Source organism: Onychostruthus taczanowskii, unplaced genomic scaffold (genome assembly GCF_017590055.1).
Source record: "Onychostruthus taczanowskii isolate IOZ18803 unplaced genomic scaffold, ASM1759005v1 scaffold50, whole genome shotgun sequence".
Lineage (NCBI taxonomy): Eukaryota > Metazoa > Chordata > Aves > Passeriformes > Passeridae > Onychostruthus > Onychostruthus taczanowskii.
The window spans coordinates 5900639-5921289 of NW_024502569.1; the positions used below are offsets into that span (position 1 = coordinate 5900639).

A 20651-nucleotide genomic window follows, 5' to 3' on the forward strand; every position below is an offset into this window, starting at 1 on the left:
TATATATATATGTGTATATATTAAATACTGACAAATGTGGAATATAAATAAGAATTTTGTATCTTCCCAGACTTATCTATGGATAGTCTGCTGTCACATAAGGCAGATTTATTTGTTGGGAATTGTCTGAGCTCTGTTTTGGAGTCCCTACATAGGCATGTTTGAACTTTGTATTAGTGGTTTTTATGACCTGGTATGAATAGAAAGCTAAGATATGTACAGTATGAAGTCTATACATCTTCCTTGCAACTGTTGTTAGTTGTCAAATGGTTAATACACACATACATGCATCTTAGTATGTTTAATAACATTTATGTGAAGGCAACCATCCTTGTGTGTCATTGTTATATTGCTCCTATCAGCTTTGTTCCAGTCACATTCCAGGCTGAACACAGTGCCTTCTAGTTGTTCCCTTTCATCTACAAAAACTTGTAGTGTGCCTTCCCATCCCTAGGCTGAAGTCTTAGTGGCAGAATTCCCTTAATCCATTTCCGTTAATGACCACGCTAAAAGTTACCACAAGTGGAAGGTCTCAATCGCATCTTTGTGTAAATAATACCACATATTTCTTAAATGCTGGCTGCTGTCAGAGTAACTGGGAAAAGTAGTAATTATCTGCAGCAGTAGATACTGATACTTGCTTTATTGGAGCAAAAGGTTGCTGCCATGTCAGGGTAAGAGAAGCTTGATCATGTATCCAAAATAGCTGTACTTTGAGACAGTTGGCATTAGGTAAGATAAACTGTGCAAAGAAGTTTGTGTTCATCTAAACTTGGGGGTCTGATCTGCCAAAGTACTGCATTTCTCTTAACCTGTGAGTTCTGTATAGCAGCCTGTCACTGGAGAGCAAGGAGCCATGTGGGAACTGAGCTGTCAGTACTGTGAGATGAAAGCCATAAACATGTTTATCAGTCATAGCTGGGTCTTAAAAGATACTTCAAATTAAATGGTCTGATTCTGCTGTTCAGTCTTGCTTGGCTGTAAAATAGTTAAATTTTCAATCTGTGAATGTGCCATTTCCAAACATCTGCCTGGCTGCTTTCCAGTGCTTTGTATGCAATTTCTAAGGAAACTGTAGATGCGCTCTTGCTTATTTACCAGTCAGTGCTTGAGCAAAAAAAAGAAAAAAGAATTTGCTTTGTTACATTACTTTATAATTGTTAGTGCAAAAAAAAAAAAGGCCACAGGACAACTGCCTACAATGAACAAACATTTAATACCAGTGTTTGCAGCAGGACTCTTCCAAAGCTCATCGGACACAATGTTGAAGTGGACTCTCGAGCAGAGGAAGTAAACTTAAGAGGGATTAATTTTTTTATTACTGATTCAGTTGTTGAAAATGCTTCCTGCAAGAATGGACTACTTCTGAAATGTAACAATAGACAATGTAGTTGTGTACTTACTTTCAATTCCGGATACTTCCAAGACAGAATCTGGCGATGCCCTGATCTTATGAACAGAATAGGTCTCTGACTCACTTTACGCACATTAAGTCACCCACTTCACAAAGCTAAGACACTTCTGAGTTTATAACTGACTTATAAAGTACATTTCCAGAAAGAGGTGGCAGCTCCATTATCATGTAGGCTTGCAAATTTTTGTATGTCTCTTGTACATAAGCTTTTAGGCAAGTGCTCTCTTGGAAGGTTCTCTCTACATCTGTATGCAAAGCAAAGCAGAATGCTGCTGACACGTGCTGTCTGTAGACTGCTTCAGTATATTGCTAATCCTCAGCTTTGTCTGCTACAGCATCAGACAGATTGCTGTTTGGACATTTGCTGTTGAGGCTGTCTAGATGCACAGAACCACTGAATATTTTGAGCTGGAAGGGACCCTCAAGAATCATCGAATCCAGCTCTTCAGTGAACGGCCCATATGGGGATTAAAAACCCACAAGCTTGGTGTTATCAGCAGCATGCTTTAAAACTGAGCAAATCAAGGTTGATTTTTCCTCCCAAAGCTTGACTACAGGAAATGTTACAGTATCCCTTCAGAAGGTAGTGCTTATTTTTTGCTTTGTCACAGATGTTTTTCATAGACTGTGCAACAAACTACTAGATACATCCAGTGTTGGAAAGAAGTATGGACTGCTTCTTGGGGAATGCAGCCTGGGGGAAGAAGTTGTTACAAGGTTGTGGAGGTGTATGTGCTAACTACACAAATGTAGCAATCCATTGTTTTGCATTGTTGATAATACTTGCATAGAGACATGATGCTCCTACGCAGATACTTGGAACATTGTGAGACATGCACACCTACCAAATTCTTCTTTTGAAGAAAACCTTTGTATTTCTACTTGCACGTGCAAGACTTACACAGCGTATTTCATGCTCTATGCAGAAGTGCTGAAGAAAGGTCTTGATTCTGTGCATACAATAGTGGAACAACTACACTGGCTGGAAGTGTTTATCACAGGCTTGCACCCTAATGCTGATGTTAAAATCTGTTTTGTAGATCAAGGGAATGTGACTGATTTCTTTATTAATATCTATAACTGCTTTTTCTATATTCATGACATATTTATTTCTACCTCAGAGGTTGTTAAAGATAAAATGCCAGTTTAACCAAATGTCTTTGACACAAACACCAACACTGGCTGGATGACCAGTGCTTGATGCCTTGTTTACACAGTGCAGGTGATGCTTCCCAGCTTATATTTGTGTCTGTTCTTATTCTTGCTGCACTGCCACCTCTTTGAAACCATTATGTTTTTCAGACATTTTCAGTGTCTTTCACTGTCGTCCAGCTTAATTTTCATTCCTGAGTATAGCTAAATAAAGGATGTGATACATGTCCTGAAAAATGAGGAACAAATCAAGCTCAGACAGCCCTTTTTGTTTGAGGGGTTTTATGACCTGATACCAATCAAGTGACTGTTTGGAAAGAGTTAGTAGGGGACTCTTGAATAGTGACTGGCTTCAGCCTATTGTGCGCTAAGGTCCAGATTGTGTTTTGCAAATTGCTTTCTTTTGTAAACTCTGCAGCTCTCTCACCTGCAAGTCTCTGCTTCTGTGCTGCTGCTGAGCATAATGATCTTAAATAACCAATGTCTGAAGTTTTGCTCTCTTTTCACATGCGGGGGTCATGTGGACTGCTGCTAGAACACCACTGTGAATAAGCTTGTTATACACACTCAAAGACTGCATGCTTCTCTCCAGTAAAGAATTGGCCTTTTTTGAAAGATGCTTCAGTTCTGCAACTGTCATTCAGGAAGTTAGAACCAGTGGCTGAAACTGGGTAGTCAGAAGAGGTAAATGCCCCCTGGGGATCGTGCAGATAATTAATGCATAATTCAAAAAATCCTCCAGGTTTTAGAGCTGCTGGTTTAGGAAGATGCAAGTGAAATAAACTTAGATTTTCTGACCCACAGAACACACAAAGACTAAGCTGCTGCTGCTCTTTTAACATCAGAATAAGCTCCTCAGAATTCCTTGTAGAGAATTATTTTGTTTAAATATGTAGTTTCAAAAAAGTCATAGGAATTCAAGTTGCAAAAATCAGTTGGGTAGGTGGGGAACACTGCAGTGTGCTTTGAGGTAGAAAGAGTTACTATTGCTTCGACATGAAGCTTAGGAATAAGCAGCAACTGGAGTATTTTGTGAGGCTGGATTTCAGTGAATCGCAAAACACAATATATCCCTACTGCAGATGGAAGAGTGACTGTTGCACAAATTGTCAGTAAATAGGTAATAAAATGGCCAGTAAAAAGAAAGTGAACTTAAATGGCAGTTTAGAGAGCTGGACTTCGCTTGTCATTTGCTTACTGTAGAATTATCTGATGGCAGCTAGCACTTTTGAAAATGCTGTGTATATCTGCCTGACTAGTGTAGATGCTTGAGCTCTCCCTAAGCTTTTTGCACATGTTAATGGAATTTAAAAGCCATACATCTTGCCTACAACAGATCAGTTAAGTGCTAGCATCTTAGCCAAGATACCACTCTTTAGGTATAAAGTTCAGAATTTAAAAGCTAATTTGAACCAAGCTTTCCTGTTTCTTCCTTTGTTTTCTCAAGCACTGGTTCAATTTCAGGTGTTGTACTAAAGATACATCCTACAAACTGCTCTACATTGAAGGAAGTTAGGAAGAAGAAAAACTGTACTGATTTGTTATCTGATCTCTTTTAAATGAAGAAAATTGTGCAAAGAATGGCAATTTATTTTTTATGGTTTTGGCTAAAACTACATCTAATGGTAATGGATATCTTCTGAAGTCAGAAAGATTTGTAATTAATAAACCATTACTTTATACCTCAGGAGTATTCTGAGCTTTTCAGACCTTTGTAACGGCTTTGTCATACAGAATATTCACATAACTCTTATTTGTGATGGAAATAACTAGCAAAGAAGGAAATTGGTGTAGTCATGCTGACCAAGCTGAGCAACCAGTTGAAAGTGATCCAGTCCCAATCTGAATTCCAATACATTATGCATCAGTAGAATATTTCATGCCTTGGAAGTTAGTAGCAGGCTCTTGTGTACTTCTTCATTTTCTTGGAGAACAGGGGCTAAAGCTGCTGATGTGCTTTGGAAATTGGCACATCCAAGAGCACATTTGTACACCAACCATTTTGTCCTTAACAAAGCCCGTGCTGTTTTCAAACACCCTGTCTTAACATAATACTAGTGTTTAATAAATTGTCTTTCTTTGCACAAAGCTTTGCCGCAGGAAAGCTGCAGAGAATTGTCCAAAGGTAAAATCCAATATTGCTGTCATTATTTAAATGTGGTTCCTACTACAATTTTTCTAGTCCAGTCATTCATGGCAGGTATTTACATCATCACAGAAGGAAGGAAACTAGTAAACTGTTGCCTATAAATATAAGCCATGTGCAGGGAAATGGATATACCTATGTGCACTTGATCTTAATTGAAATGTGTTTTAGCTTAAAAAAGAAAGTCAGCCATAGATAAATGGGTGTACTGAATGTGCTAATGGAAAAAGTAATGGCAGTAATGCTAAGTAAATAGCTGAGTAAAAATAGCCTCTCTGCTTTCATAATGTTGTTAAAGGTCAGCTCCTTGAAAGTGCTGTGATTTTGAGGATATAGAGCTGGAATAGTATTATAACAAATCCCACTGGCCTTTTGAAAGTCTGAAAATAGTTTGGGGTGGAATTGACAATTTGATATGGGTGGGAATTGGTTTCTTTATAGTGGTTATACTGAAATTGTTGTTTTCCACATAGATTTCTGGTGATTCACTTCTACCTGGTCAGACGTGGCAAATTTGTTTTGCTAGGTACATGCTTGTTGTTGCTTAAACATTAGAGGTAATAAAAAATTGGAGCTCTATCCCATGTCTTATTTAGGACTTGTTCATGACAGCCATTTACCTTTTATGTTCATTATACCAGTTGAGAATTAGGTTCAGTATTACTGCCTTGTGGCAGGAACTGCCCTTTTTTTCCCCTTCAGAGGAAGTGACTTTGGACATATTTTCCCCATGTCTCTTTGGCTGTTGGCTGCACAGTTAACATTTTCTGGTATAGAAAATGTTTTGCCTTGCCCCCTACTGTGTATTTGAAAACCACAGATGAACAAGTGCACTCACAATAATACTAAATATGGGGGAAGGGGTACCCATGAGATTTAAATGCTGTTGTTTAACATGACATGGAAAAAAAGGCTGCTGCTTTTCTTTCTTGGCAAAAACTGAGGTGAAAGACCTATAGCAGTCTGGGTGTGGCAGGAAGTGAACAATAGTACTTTAGTTGCTGAGAAGTGTTAACATATTAATCTCTTTCTCTCTTTCTCCGCAGAATGAATTGCCAGATACCCATGCAAAGTTCCACGTACTATTCCTTTTCTTTGTGGCAGCCATGTTCTTCATCAGCATACTGTCACTCTTCAGCTACCACTGTTGGCTAGTTGGCAAAAACAGATCAACTATAGGTCAGTTCATATATAGGACCAGGATATGAAACTTTTCCTGGTCCAGAAGAACAACAATTCAGTGAGAATGTGAGGCCTATATGATATGTCATCACATATAAATGGATTTTTTCAATACTGTGTAATAAGAAGCATATTTGGTGGAAGTAATTAAAGATGAAAAAAATGGGAAGATGAAGCCTGTGGGGGGTCCTCTGCTGGAACCAAGCATTCAGATTCATGATGACTGCTTATTTCTTTTGTTTGTATTTTTGAGACCTCTGCAGCATCATCCATTTTTGTTGTGATTTTAAAGTGTGATGTAACCCAATTGCTACTTGCCGCTCTGTTGTTCTAATACTTTGAGTAGCTGGGTATCCCCTACCAAGTCAGAGGCTCTGCTGTACATGAACATGTACTGCATTTTGAACTAGATACAAACAAGTATTCTTAAATCCTGTGAAAGAAAACTGACATTATTAGGAAGTGGCTTGTAACAGTGTGATAAAAATGAAAACACTGATGCACATTTCCTAGGTAATAAGAGAATCCCATCATTTTATGCCTAAACATTTTAAATGGCATTGATCAGCATAAAAAAGCTATGTGCATTTAATTAAAGCATTTGAAGTTCTTGCTAGAAAACACTTAAGAGTGGTTTTTGCAGTGTGTGGGGGGACAGAGACTGATGAGTATTTCTACAACTGAGTAAGTCAAAATCTCATTCTTTCATTGGAATTTAAATTTCTAGCCTCAAAAATAAGTGGGTTGATTAAAAGTAAAATAATTTTCAGCTAGAATTTTTTTGGTATATTTTTTTGATTGGTTGATAGTACAGTTATTTGAATTATTTTTCTTTTGACATATCTACAGGTAAGGAATATTCACAGTTTCTTTTTAGCTTTGAAGAAAACTTCAATATATTCCTTACCCAAAAGTCAGTGGTCATAATTGGCAACACAGTTCTTTATCTGCTTTCTGGATCATTATCTTAAAATACAAGATATTGGTATGGAGGGAGAGCAATGAGTCGTCTCAGTTCTTGGCCAAGGGTGTAACTGGACTGAGTAGAAAGATGATGGTGCTTTGCTATAGTTCATGGTGTGTCTGTTTCTAATGTAATAGATTTCATCTTCCTCTGATAGCATGGGAAGCTCTTAATTCAGCTTCCTAATTTGGCAGATGTGGAAAAACCTCTTCTGTATGGGCTTAGGTCCAGCAGTGCTTATGGTAAATTGTTCCTAAAAGGGAAAGTCATCTGCTGAAAGAAGGCTGAAGAGAGAGCAAGTCACCAAGGAATAAGGGAAATATGTGGTTATCTTTGGCATGCTCATGGTACTTAGCTTTATCTCAGACTTTGTTAAATGTAAAGAGAGAAAGTTGACAAGGTGACTGTTCTCCTTACCTGATTTTCTTATTTTTCCCTAACACTGTGATTTTTTTTTCCCCCTATGATTACTTGAGATTTTTAAATTTTTTTCTCCCCATAACATATACATCAACATCACCTCACCTTGCCCAAAACTGGCTCCACAGCAGAGAAGTTTGGGGTTTTTTTCTTCATGTTCCCAGACTCCTTACTGGTTTAAGGAATTGCATGTTTTTATTTTACAGAAACATTCCGTGCACCCACATTTCGAAACGGTCCTGACAAAAATGGCTTTTCTCTTGGATGCAGCAAAAATCTAAGGGAAGTTTTTGGAGATGAAAAGAAGTATTGGTTACTTCCTATCTTTACCAGGTACTCCGTCTGAACAGTAATGAATTAGGGAATTAATTGATTCCATGACTTCCACCTTGCTTCCCTTTCTACTAAAAAAATAAAGCACAGCTGAAAAGCCAACTTGTATATGCAGTACAATAAATATTGGTGTAGGGAAAATGTGCAAGAGAAAACGATCAAACTCCACACAGGGTTTTCATTCAAAGACAGGGAGCTTGTTGTCAAGAACCTTTTAAATGCAGAAGTTTGAGAAGTGTATTGCAAAAATTGTGCACCTTTAGGTGGTAGTCTCAGTGATTATAGAGCAGAAATCAGCAACTCAGAGGAGATCAAACAGCTGCATCACAACAACATCAGCTTAAAAATACCCTCTCTTGCCCCTGGAAAAACTTGACAGCTTTCCTTTTGCTGTGGATGACACTTTAGGAATCAAAAGCCATCTTAGAAAGTGCATGTAAATAAGAAACAGTGGGGAAAAAATCTGATATGAATAAAAATGCTGGAATTAAAATGTCAGCTGAGCCAGCATTAGGGAGTTGCAGACAAGCCTTATGAAGCAAGACTGACATGCTGCCCACTCCAACCACTACCAGATTTCAGCAGAATGAAGTAACAACTTTCAACACTGCTCCTGTGGCACTGTGTATCAGGTAAAAATGTTGCTGAACCTGTTTGTCAAACTAAGGTCTAATATCAAACTGCAGAGGTAATGCCAGCAGCTTAAGTTGACTCAGCTGTTTGTTCAACTACCATGTGATTAAAGAGGGAAGCTCCACTGTAGATGGGAAGCTCCGCTAGATCTGTTTTGCTACCACAAAACAGATGTGGTAGCACTGTAGATGGCTCTGTTTTGCTACCACATTTTATCCTGATAGACTTTAAAAGAAGGCTTAGCTATTTTCAAAATTATGAGTGAAGTGGCCACCAGAATGTTATTTAATACAGCTTCTGAGGTTGTAAATACCAGAGAGTCTTACCATGTGTGCATGCTGGTTTGGGGGAAGATTAGGGCTACAGTCTACTGAAATACATCTGTGTTTCTGAAATCCACAGACTTGTGCCTGTGCACAGCAATCCATACTCAGTGCTAGAGTGGGAGTCAATTGAGCTCCAAGATTCAATTCACTGATCATCTGATTTAGTGGTAGAGCTGCCTTGCTAAAGTCTGGAGTTCAGCACTGTGCTCAGCTAATTGATTTGACTCTGTAGCCTTTGCCTCTTTCTTGGATGGGTCCTTGTTCAGTTCACTTAAGTCAGCTACCTACAGTGATTTGAGTCTTTGTTTCTCATTTAGTTTGGGTGATGGATGTAATTTCCCAACTCGTTTGGTGATTATGGATCCAGAGCAACTTGCAGTCTCAAGCCAAAATGAACCTGCCAAAAGGTGACTATAGCACTTAAATACTGATTTTGTACTGTTTCATACTTACCTAGAGAAAAAAATTGTTTCCAAGGTAGTTTTTGAATTCTTTATGCTTCTTGTTATCTTCAGAGTAAGTTTGTAAGTCTTCAGTGAAGGACAGAATAGATTAAGACTAAAAACTTGACTGCGTCTTAGTTTTGTTGTAACAGAGGATAAGGCTCTAAGAAAACAGTAATATAGAAAGTAAGGGAGCTTACTGGCTCTTAACAGCAATCAAAAAAGTCCTAGGGAAGACTGAATAATTGTCCATGGAAAAAAAATGCTTTGTTTATTTGCTTGGTTTGGATTTTTTTTTTTTTTGGGAAAGGCAAGGTATTATTTGTATTTCATCTCCTCGAGCATGCTTAAACAAGTAATGCTGAGACAGTTTGCAAGAGAAGTAGATCTCTTATGCTGGGGTTTTTAGCTCATTACTTTTTATCCTCCCAAATTTGCATGTTTTGTATCTTCAGTGTATTTTCAAAGCGACAAGAGTCTCTGTGTGCAGTTTCTGGAGGTGTTTACATTTTCCACTTTAGAAGTCTTCGGCACAGTTTAATGAATTTGTAAACTGAAGGTTGTTGCCAACAGCAGTCACCTGAGTTACCAGACATTAGAGGATTCAAAGGCAATACAGAGAAGTTGCTTCCAGTGCAACATAAGCTGTGGAATTTACACAAGAACAGGATCCTTGTGCAAACAGCAAAGTATTCTTTTACATTCAGAAGATTGTTTCGGAAGGCCCTGGCATTTGCATGGGCTGAGATGGCATTTGGTTGCTCTTCCAGATGGAACTGCGTAGGTTTTCTTTTTAGCTGTATGGCAGTGTTATTGTCAGGGTGCCATTTCTTGTGTATCAATCCATGGGTTTTTTCTATTAGAAGTGAGTGGCCTGTGTCAGGTAGGAGTTTATTTTAGACTGATGACTGGAACAAGCCTGTAGAGGAATTAGGGCTGGGGGCATGCGGCCATTTCCAGTTGGCACTGTAGGGTTTTCTATTACTAGCTTTGCTTTCAAGTGACTTCACTATTCTGGAAATGTCTGAAGCAGCTACTGGTATTACAGAATTCCTGTTGACTTTGCTTATTTTCAGCTCTGTAGCCAATCAGTCCTTTCCTACGCGACCACTCAGTGAATCACAAAATCGGTTGCTATCCGGTGATTGTCAGTGGGTGGAAACTGGCCCTGAAGAGGAAAGTGTGAAATCAGGTAGCGATTTTGTTTGTGGTTCCATTTTCCTTTTTTTAAATTTTATTTTTGGCACCTAGAAAGTCCTTAGGAATTGTCTGGAGTGATCTAGAAGAAAATGTGTTCCATGAAATCAAGTCAAGATGTTTAGAACTTAAGGCTAACTTGCATCCCATGTTCTGCTCCAAAATTTGTTGTTGTGTTAAGGTAGTGATGGTAGAGGGATAGATAATTCCACTTTTGCACTTCAGTTCTGAGACTTGGGATCTTTTATGTTTGGTAAGGGGGAGGAAAATATTTTGTAAAAGTAGGCACAACATGGTCAATGTGCTTTCTGGTTTGAAATCTTTTCTGTTTGTTATGCAAATCTGCAAAAACACATAATTGAGATTCTCTCACATTCTAGGTGCAAAAAAGCATATTATAGTTTCATTGGAAAGCTGATCTCAGCTAATTACTAACAACCATCTCAATGAGAAACAGGTAAGACTAACATAATTGATTGATGTTTCTGTACATGTGTGAATAAAATTGACATCTCGAAGTCAAAAATTATCTAGTCACAGAATGCAGAGGAGTCCTCTGATGTTGGATGAGTAATAGCAAAGTCTAAACAAAATTCAGAATGGCTGTTGAGGAGACAAGAATGGGAGTAATGCTGTAGTGCAGGAAACATGGGTTGGCTAGGCCTGGGCTGAGTCAGATTAATCCTGCAATTTAGATTAAAGTGGGTAGTGCTGGATTTGTTACCTGACCAGGGAAAAGAATCTGATGCTAAATGCAATTCTGAGATGAGACACTGTCTTGAGAAAGAGCTCCTTAAATGTCTTTTTCTTAATCATATATTGGTGGGCCATGTTCTGCTCTTCAGGAAGCTGCATGTGCATGGGGAAGGAAGGTCAGTAGGTAAATACAGGTCTCTGCACACAGACTGCTCTGTCACATTTGGAATTGACAGTGATCTTCTGGAATCTTTCTTGCATTCAAGTGCCCTGTGTGCACTTTGCACTTAGGAAATACAGTGCGTTCTGGTGCATTTATGAAAGTTCTCTTGGTGTTTTTCCAGTGACTAAATTAGACTTCTTTTATGTTGTCTTTCTACTGTAATGAGCTTATAAGTTACCATTAAGTTTTTCTGTCTGGAAGAGAAACAAATGTTATTTGGTCAACTAACAGCTGTAGAAGCTATAGCTCATCATTACCACTGTATTATTTTTTTGTTGTTGTTGTGGTGGTGGTGGTTTTTTTTAGTGGGGATGATGTTTTTGCAAGTAATTCACATTTTTATCAGAAATAAAATACTACATTTGAATTTGGGAAGCTCTGTAATTTTAGGATTACTTTTATTTCCTTTCCCTTTTTTTTTTTTTTTTTTTAAGGAGCCTTCTGACCTAAAATTATAGTTTTGGGAGGGGGTTGGTTTATTTTCAAGGAAAAAAAATCTTTCTAAAAGGTCTTTGTGGGTGATGGTGTGATGCTTGGGCTCATGTTGGTCAGACTGCTCTGTGTAAACTCATACAAAACCAAGATTAGACTAATTGGTTACAACTTCTGAAAAACCTCCTCAACCATGAGAACTCACCAATGTTAAGTTTCCCCTTTCCAACTTTTCTTAATGCTATATAAATGTGCAAAAGAATGTCCCAAGCAAGGGGTTCCTTTCAGCCTCCAGCTATATAAGACCTAATCTGATCTAAATAGGTTACGAAGGCTTTTCTGTTCTTCATGGAGCGGAATAGAAGTTTCTGAGAGCAGCTCATCCTGGCAGCCTTTGATAGGGTATTATAGAAAGGTCTTAATCTTTCTTTCCGCTGACCTAGAGAGGGAGCATAGATGACTGTTTCTAAGCTAGACAATTAATTGGTAATAGTTTGAGATTAATTTCTTTTCTGTCCTCCCTCTCTTCCTAAAATGAGGCCAGATTTAATACAGGAAGAATTTGTACCTTGTGTTACACTTGCCCAAACTACACTAGTTTTAAAAGCTGTATAAATAAAACTGCATAATTGCACCTAATGCAAAAGCATTTGGGTATGTGTTACCTTAAATTAACTCAGTAATGTTATGTTTGAACCAGTGTTTGAACCATTCTGAGTTCCGTTGGATTTGATCACGACTTAGGCCAAGATGGTTCATTCTAGTCCTGCATTTCTAAGCAACTGTACAGTAGCTGTGAGATCCAGGATCTGTTCAATGCACGTCCATAAAACCCTGTAACCAAGCCAATAGTTGTATTTTTGAAATTTGGGCCCATAACCCACAGCAGAAGCAAAGTCATGGCTGATTCTAGTGTACAGAGCTTGATTTGCAGCAGAAGGCCAGTCCCCCAGCTTCACCTAGGCAAATACCATTTGTGTCCTCACATCTGTCAATTTAATTCAAAAATTGAATTGCCAGTCAGGGATCCAGGATACTTTAGGCGCAGATTAGTGGTGATGGATTGATGTTCTTAGCACTGATAAGCTTCTAAAATATAAGAAGTGTGAAACAAAAACCCACACCAGAAGGCTATTTCTGAGTTGAAGTTGCCTTAACTATTTACCTTAATCAGAAGTCTGCAAATCATATTACCCAGGCGCATTTGTGTAATGCACTATGATGTGTTTCTTCAAAGCTAATTGAATAATTCCATTAATTATCTTCTTTTGTTTCACTAGGTTTCTGCAACACATTTTGAATATTACTTAATTTTGTTTGGAAGAAGTTGAGCAGGAAAAAATGGAACATGAACATTTTAGGAAGAGACAAGAAATTCAAGTTTCTGCACAGTACAATGGATTCTTGTAAGCACTATTGCAGAGCAGGGAAGTTAAGACAGATGCCTTAAGATTCTTAATGTGCATTTATGCAACTCTGAATTATATACTGCTACCAAAGGGCCAGATCCAGAAGTGCCCTGCTTGGATGCACAAGGTCCAGAGTGGGAACTATGCATTTCTTTTATGCTGCAGTGGTGGGGGTAGATTGCAGAGACTCTTACCTCCTCACAGGCAAACTTCATACCTTAGGCACTGCAGAAGTCACTTCCATAGCAGGTCTCCAGAGTACAGAAGGAAAGAAAAAAGGAAAAGGAAGGAAAGGAAAAAAAAAAAAGAAAAAAGGTCAGCCTAGAGCATGGTCAGCAAGTCTGAAGTGGGACTATACATAGTTCAGATGCCAGGTGATGGGGAAGGGACTGGATGATGTCTTCTCCTCTCTTCCTGTTAACCAGTCTACCCCATGATCACAGCTCTCCAAGTCTTTTGGGACTGAGGGTTCCTTCTACTAGCTGTGCTTTGGAGCAATGCAATGCCAACAACATAAAAGCCTTTAACTTGGGTGTTGCTTTTTTGCTATAGGATTGAGCTTCCTCATCATTTTGACTTGATTTATTTAACCGTACCAAGAACAGAGCTCAAAGAAGAAAACTTGGGTTTTAGTTGAAAAAAACATGGATTATTACCTTCCAACAATTGTCAGTCAGCATACAAGGAAAAGGCAGTCCAAAAAGGAATTAACAGTTCTTACATTTTCTGTTACTGTTTGCTGTGTTCTGTGTAAGGCAGCAACAAAATGGTAAAGTACCCCTGAAAAAATCATATTGCAGTTGTGTGTTGCTAGAAAACAGAACCGGCAGAGCACTGCTTTTTCCATGGGACTCTTGATGGTTTATAAATACTGTTTTATACTTTTGTTTTATCTTTTTAATAAAGGCACAAGGTTTTATTGGTTCTAAAGTACAAATATCAGGTACTTAAGATTAGTGTTGGAGCATAGATCTGTGTTAGTACACTGAAAAATTGCATCCTTTAGTCTCCCACTTTCAGGTCCAGTTTAAGTGATGCTGAAATTGCTAAAGACTGATGGCTTTGTGCAGCAATGTACCTGTTCATGAAAGGTGAAATCTGTTTCCTGTCTGAGGAATCAAGTCCATCCCATCCTTAGCTCAAGACCTACAGCAAACAACATGGGGGGTTTTTTTCCTCACTTCTCTACAGAGAAGACTGCTAACTCATCTTTGGGTGGTACTGGAATTTTGCACCTGGAAAAAGTGACAAATACTGTTTTTCTGTCTGTAAGATTTCTGATATTCAGCTGATGCTGATTACAAATAGACATGAGCCCTTTTGATACAGACTGAAGGTAGTAGTCAAATTGATGATCTAGTCCAAAAGAAGCTGTTTGGTTTGTCTCTCAGACTGATTGCTACTTGAGTTAAATATGTTTATGATGGAAATACTAAGGTATCAAGTATACTGTAAGGTTTAAAATAAGTATTTTTTGTCTTTGGATATAATAAATTTTTCTTAAATATTAATCTTCTGGAAAAATAACTCTTTGAGAACCTATGAACATGATTTTACTGTTGGATATTCTTGAGACAGAAGCAATGGTCCAAACTTGCATGTTTTATAGAAGTTGCAGAATATTTCTTCAAACTTTGTACAAGAAATTTTGCATTTGCTAATTCCAAAACTTACAAAAACATTTGCTACACATTGATCTGAAAAGTTTAGCTTTTTCTTCTCAAACATTAAGTGAAAAGTGCCCATCCTAACATAAGCTCTCAGCAGTATCACACCAGCAGAATTTCTTGGGGAAGATAAGAGAGAAAGAAGACTGTATGTTCAAATGGCTTGTTCTGAATACCGAAATTTGCAGCCCCAAACACTGGTGGAACTGTCATGGAGGGCCTGGGATATCATATGGCTTTTACTGCATCCATGTATTATAGCTGAAATAACACATCCATGAACAGACATCATCTAGCAGAACTATAAGCAAAATGTATGTCCTAAGTATCCCTGAACTCAGCAATATGATCTCTGCTCCCCACCCGCTCCCCAAAGTGCTTCATATTCCCCCCCCCATGAATGTATGCATCCTGTAGGCCAACATCAGGAGAACTTGTTTGATTTCTTTAGTCAGGATAGTGAATCTACAGGAAAAACTGCAAGTAAACAGACTGTGCTGTCTCCATGTGCATTTTCTAACAAGTGCTGCTCTTCTGAAACCACTTCTTTGTATATCTCATGGACATTTTTGTGGCTTTTCATGAAGAACTGACATTTCTGACATGTTTATGCAGATCACAGGAATATTTTGTCCTAGATTTTTCTTCATATTTGAGGTGAGAAAAGGAGAGCAGTGGTTTTAGGATAATCCTGAGGCCAGAGTTAGCAATGGGTTTAGGATAATCCTGAGGCCAGAGTTACTGTTGGTGTAAAAGCAGGCATTACTGAAAGTCACTTGGACAAATACGAAACATAGTAAAATGATTGAAAGATGATTCTCCCACATTCACTACCCCCAACCCCTATTGTTTTTTTCCCGTGGGGAACCGGGGACTAAGAGAAACCCCAGACTGATTTAAAGGAATTAAGTTCTTTAAGGGAATTGTACTGCTGAATTCTAAGGGCATGCCAGCAAGGGGGATGGAGGGGTTAGGTTTTCCTGGCAGGCCTGGGCTTTGGGGGGGAGGTATCATGGCTAAGGCAGCCAGGATGACATCCTCTGCTTTTGGATTCTGTCCTGAGTGCTCCCTAGGCTGTGCTGTGCCAGGAAGTCCATGAGGGAGCAGGATGTTCTTTGGCTGTTGGGCTGCAAGCAGCCATACGTGTCCCTGCTAGCAGAGGCAGGGGCTGCAGGCAGGGGGTACTTTTGGCCCACGGTCAGGAGATCAAAAGGGGGATGGATCCTGAGAAAACAACTGTTTAGGGTGTTGGGCCGTATTGTAAATGCTGGTTTTGTGGTTTAGCCTACTCTGTATCAGGGAGTCTTGAAAATACCTAAGCTTTTAGATCCATTGAAGTAATGACTACTACAAGCCATACATAGTAGTTACTGTAAGATAGTTGACATCAGTTGTGATCAGAAACTGCTTTCTTGTTTCTTTGTGCTTTTCTCTTAAAAAAAAAAAAAATCTACACACACTCAAAAAAATTTAAAATGGCTTTAAATTCCCAATGTGAGAATAGAAGCCTGATGTAGGGGAGGATTTCATTTTCTGAAATGTCTTGAAACAAACCTGTCCCTGTGAATATAAGGCAGGAAAAACCACAAATAGAAATTACTTGAAACTACACAATACTGGTTTTTTTCTTACTGTTATTTACTCACAGAGTGTACAACACACACATCATTGCTGTGCCTACCAAAGGCATATTATGGGAGGAGGGCAGGAAGAGGAGGTTTCTGTCATTAATTGACTTCCTACAGTATTATTTTGAGACTGTATTGATACAAGTCAGATGTGATTAAAAACCTCCATTTTAAATAATCCCAGGGTTACTTTAGTGGAAGTTTGGGCACTTCTATTTTTAGTAATTTCAGTAGAAATCACGGTAATATTTTTGTTAAAGCTGCTTCTTGAGAGTGGTATTTGCAAGTACCAAGCTACTTTTGGTCTATGCTGTTCTTATAAACTGGTCCCATTCTCCAGAGTGCTGAATACTCTTGGTTTTCAGGTACTGTTTCTTTCCTTTGGTCTTTTGTGATTCTTCTTTATTAATTATAAATCATCTTTTGGGTTGGGATGACTTTCAATACCACTGAGTATGCACACAAAGACTTCATGATCTAACTGAAGTATGGTCCAGTTGTAGCTAAGCAGAGCCGCAAGAGGAGGAAAACTGCAGCATTTGCAGCAGTATTAATGTCTGGTAGATCTGCCAAGATGCGCTGGTTCCGACACAGATTGACCAAATCTGCCTGGGTCTGGAGCACCGACTGACCAGGTTTTTATTTAAAAGTTAAATAACAACAAAACAACGACAGTTTTGAGTTTCATAGTGTATGTTCTCCAAGAACATCCTCCAAAATTGTGTCTGACTGGGGGATTTGGGTGTGCATTTAGAGAGGCTCCAACAGCAGTTATTTTTAGCCCACAAACACATCTTTTTGCTGTACCTAAAAAACAGCGATTCGTGCAACTTCAGAGGCTCTTCTGTCCCTAAATGTCACCAAAGAGAGCAGCTGTACGTGACGTGATTTAGTACTGAACACATTTGTTACACTCATTTCTATCAATTTATTTTGTATATAGAGCTTTTTATACACATTTTTCTTAATTATGTAACTGTCATGAAACGTCATGAAGCTACAAGTAGCTTGTTTTAATGCGGATTAAAACTGGTGTTTGGCCATTTGTTTTCTGAAGCCATTACTTGAATTTGTTTCCATAAGGTAGTGAAGTCTGATAATGTTTACAGGATCGCTTTCTTTGGTTTTGGGAGCTTTCCCATCTTTCTTCCTACCCCCTGTCCTAAGAAACAGAGAGCTCATGCTCAGTAGGCAAGCAGATGTGTCAGAAATTAAGAATTTGTATTACTTTGTCACCAAAGCATTGGGAGTGACATGCCGATTCCCTCCTGTTTACACTGCTTAGCTGACAACTTACAGATGCTTAGCATGATCCTCTGTGATTTCTCCTGTCCCTTATCCTGTTATCAGCTTTATTGTGGGAAACTTAAATCTTCCTGAATGATGATTTACAATCATGAAGCTATCCCAGAGAGAGGCAGCATTCCTGCTGTCAAGTCTGTTCCATTTTTAATTTAGATGAATGAAACATCCCTGGGTTATCTCTGCATTTCCTTTTGTATTTGCCAGCAAGGGTCATCAACATTTGCACTAATCACAATGTCCCAGCTGTTCTACTTCCACAAAGTTATTTTTAGTTGTGCTGCCTAAACTTGGAATGAGCTGTATTTAAGTTTGGGACGATGTGTAAAAGATACCTGTAATAATGATGCACTTGCATTTTTTTGTATGTTACAGATAGGACTCATCCTATGCACAGAGAAAATGTTGCCATTTATAGTTTAATACTTGAAGTAACTTTTTGAAACGGGCTTTTATAAATGAATTAAATATAAAATCACATTGCTTTGCCTGGAAGTTCCTTCATGTTTTAATTGTATTTGCAATTTCCCCATATGTATACTTTTCCATGAAGTTCTCTTAAGCCATTTATAACCAATGAAAGTGCATTCAAGATTTTGTACATCAGTGTTCAGACCTGTTCATACTTCTCTGAAGTATAATTCATGTTTAATAAAAAAGTACCATTTTAAGCCTCTTTTCCAAAGTGATATGGACTTGACACTTGAATTCATCAGTGAATGCAACATCAACTTAATAAAAGTATGTGAAAGAATCTGAAAGTGCTCAGCTGTAGCATCTGTGTTATTAGATCACCAAGAAACTGCCTACCTGGGAAACACTGCACCATTGCTCTGGTTTTTACACTCCAGCTGCAACAAACCTCAGATTACACTCACTCTTGACACATCTTCCAGGTCACTGGGTCTTGTGGGGAAATAAAAAGCCTGACTTGTGGCTAAATCTTATTCCTCCAGGATACTAAGCCTGACTTAGAAGTCAACTGCTCAAACAAGAATCAGCCATGTTCCTTTTAGATCAGGAACAATCTGTGTAAGAGAGCTGTAGCACCCAAGTTGACACTGACATGACAATGACAGTGGCAGTTAAAATCAACAATTCTTTCCAGAATTTTTTTAATGGAACATTTTATAACATTCCATGAATTCCAGCCTCATCCTCCATCTCTGCAGTTCTAGTTCCCCTTGGTCCTTGCATGCCTGATGGCAAGTGTCCTAGTCCTTCTCAAGCACCTGGTGTACACAGAGCAATCCCTGAGGAAGGGTGACCAGCCCAAGCCACATGGCCAGTAGCGGCAGCTGAGCCCTTTCAACAGAGCAGGAGTGTTCTCCAGGCTTTCAGAAGGCAATCACTGAAGCCATCTAGGTTATAGACAGCTGAAGCTAAACCAGGTTATCTATATATTGCCACCACTGCACCTGGTAACTTGCTGTTTAAGCCCTGAAGAAAGAGGGTGGGCAGATGGTAGAGAGGCAAAGAACTTCTCTAACAAAGCAATAATAATAACACATACACTGTTTCAGGGGACTACTTTTAATGTAGTATTTTGTACACCACCCTAATTACAGTGAAATACCATAACAGGTATGAGAGCAGATCCCAGGGTAGTGCACAACATGTGACAAATATAAATGTGCTGTATTATTCAACATGTCCACTTCTTTGTCACATTTAAGTGGTTTAAATGATCACTGATGTATCTGTGCTCAGGAAACTTGGCTTGTTTCAGGCTTTTGAAAGCTTCCCACTTGGCACGTCTCTCTTCCGAGTTGTGTTTGTATTCCTGTTCCTGTGTCAGGTAAGGTTGGCTGAGCCAATATTCATTCTCTGCTTCAATTTCCAACCTTCGGACCATTGCTTGCTTCATCGAAATGGTAACCTGTCTTGGTCGCCTGTACTTCCCAATCCATTGTTTTCCAGGAATTCCCTTCCGCAGTAATACTGTTGTTAAAAACATTTTGCCTTAAAACACAAATATAAAATACTTATTACTTAGGGGAAAAAATAAAACTTTGACAAGAAAGATTAAAAGCTCTACACTCACTCCACTGCCTTTTAGCTGGCTGGTTTGAAGGCTCAGAGCCGGGTACTCACAAACCATCACACACAGCAGGGCCAGATACACTGGAAACTTAAGAATCAGAAAAGGGGAATTGAAACTTAAGAATGTATTCAGTTATCCTTACACTGCAATTAAAGCATATCCTCCATAAATTATTTAAGAAAAACCCAGTCACAGATACTCAAGAATGACGGGTTCACTTTGCTCATGCCTTCTACAAATAGCTAGCTGTGTTGTCAAAACAGAGTATTTCCAGCTCTGTCTTCTCTATCCAAATCTGGCCTTTCCTCAGCATGAGGTTTTGGAATACAGTCTCTCCGTAAGCTTATTAGTATGTAATTACCCAGTCTTGTATCCTGACCGAGGAAATCTGGTTGGCAGAGAGAAGCAATATCCTGAATTAGACCAAGTGGCATAAGCGGAAAGCACCAACAGACCCTGACACAACACGCTGGGTGTAAGGGGCGGGAAAGGCCGAATGACGTCTAAACTTTACAAATGCTCCTCCTTAGCCTGTTCATTAGTCCCGCACCCGCTAATGCCCAGGTTTAGCATTATACGGGATTTCATCAGCTTTAGAGAATCACAGAATACGCGGAGCTGGAAGGGACCCACATCGAGTCCACCTGGCCCTGCACACGACATTCCCCGGAGCCACACCACGTGCCTGGGAGAGCTGTCCAAACCCTTCACGAACTGTCAGCCGTGACCAAGAAGTCACCCAAGCACTTTTAGCAGCACGGTCGCAAACAGAAGCCAACCCACCCCGTTCCCACGGTGCAACTGCACGCCGGCGTCCCACTCTCTGGCCCGGTTGAGAAGCGAAGCCGCGGGGATGCGCGGGGGCCCCGCTGCCCCAGTCCCCAGTTCCCCTCCCGGCCTCACTCACCGGGAAGCTCCGGCGGCGGGCGCGGCCCCGCGGAGCAGCCAAGATGATGGCGGCGGGCGGGCGGGCGGGGAGCGCGGCTCTCGCGAGAGGCGGCTGCGGGCGGGGCCCGGCCGCGCCAATGGGGCTCGCGCGG

At 39.5% G+C, this 20651-nt stretch overlaps 2 protein-coding genes across 4 annotated transcripts in view; one reads left to right on the forward strand and one right to left on the reverse strand.

The window, feature by feature from the left end:
• Positions 1–18328, forward strand: part of ZDHHC20 (zinc finger DHHC-type palmitoyltransferase 20) — a 49225-nt gene extending 30897 nt beyond the window's left edge. The window contains exons 8-13 of one of the 2 annotated variants that reach the window (XM_041415980.1): positions 5759–5891; positions 7485–7611; positions 8888–8977; positions 10090–10205; positions 10591–10667; positions 12842–18328. In XM_041415980.1, coding sequence (XP_041271914.1) covers positions 5759–5891; positions 7485–7611; positions 8888–8977; positions 10090–10205; positions 10591–10628 — 504 coding nt within the window. In that variant the 3' untranslated portion in view covers positions 10629–10667; positions 12842–18328. The remainder of the gene's footprint in view (positions 1–5758; positions 5892–7484; positions 7612–8887; positions 8978–10089; positions 10206–10590; positions 10668–12841) is intronic. The other variant, XM_041415982.1, reaches the window with a different exon arrangement.
• Positions 18329–19084: 756 nt separating this feature from the next.
• MRPL57 (mitochondrial ribosomal protein L57) lies at positions 19085–20595 on the reverse strand. 2 transcript variants are annotated; one of them, XM_041415983.1, is made up of 2 exons: positions 20519–20595; positions 19085–19529 (listed from the first exon to the last, which is right to left on the reverse strand). In XM_041415983.1, exon 2 carries the CDS (start codon positions 19522–19524, stop codon positions 19213–19215), a length of 312 nt encoding a protein of 103 aa, XP_041271917.1. In that variant the 5' UTR covers positions 19525–19529; positions 20519–20595; the 3' UTR covers positions 19085–19212. The 2 variants fall into 2 exon arrangements, with proteins under 2 accessions (XP_041271917.1, XP_041271918.1); XM_041415984.1 differs by having other exon boundaries at positions 20395–20526.
• Positions 20596–20651: the final 56 nt, after the last annotated feature.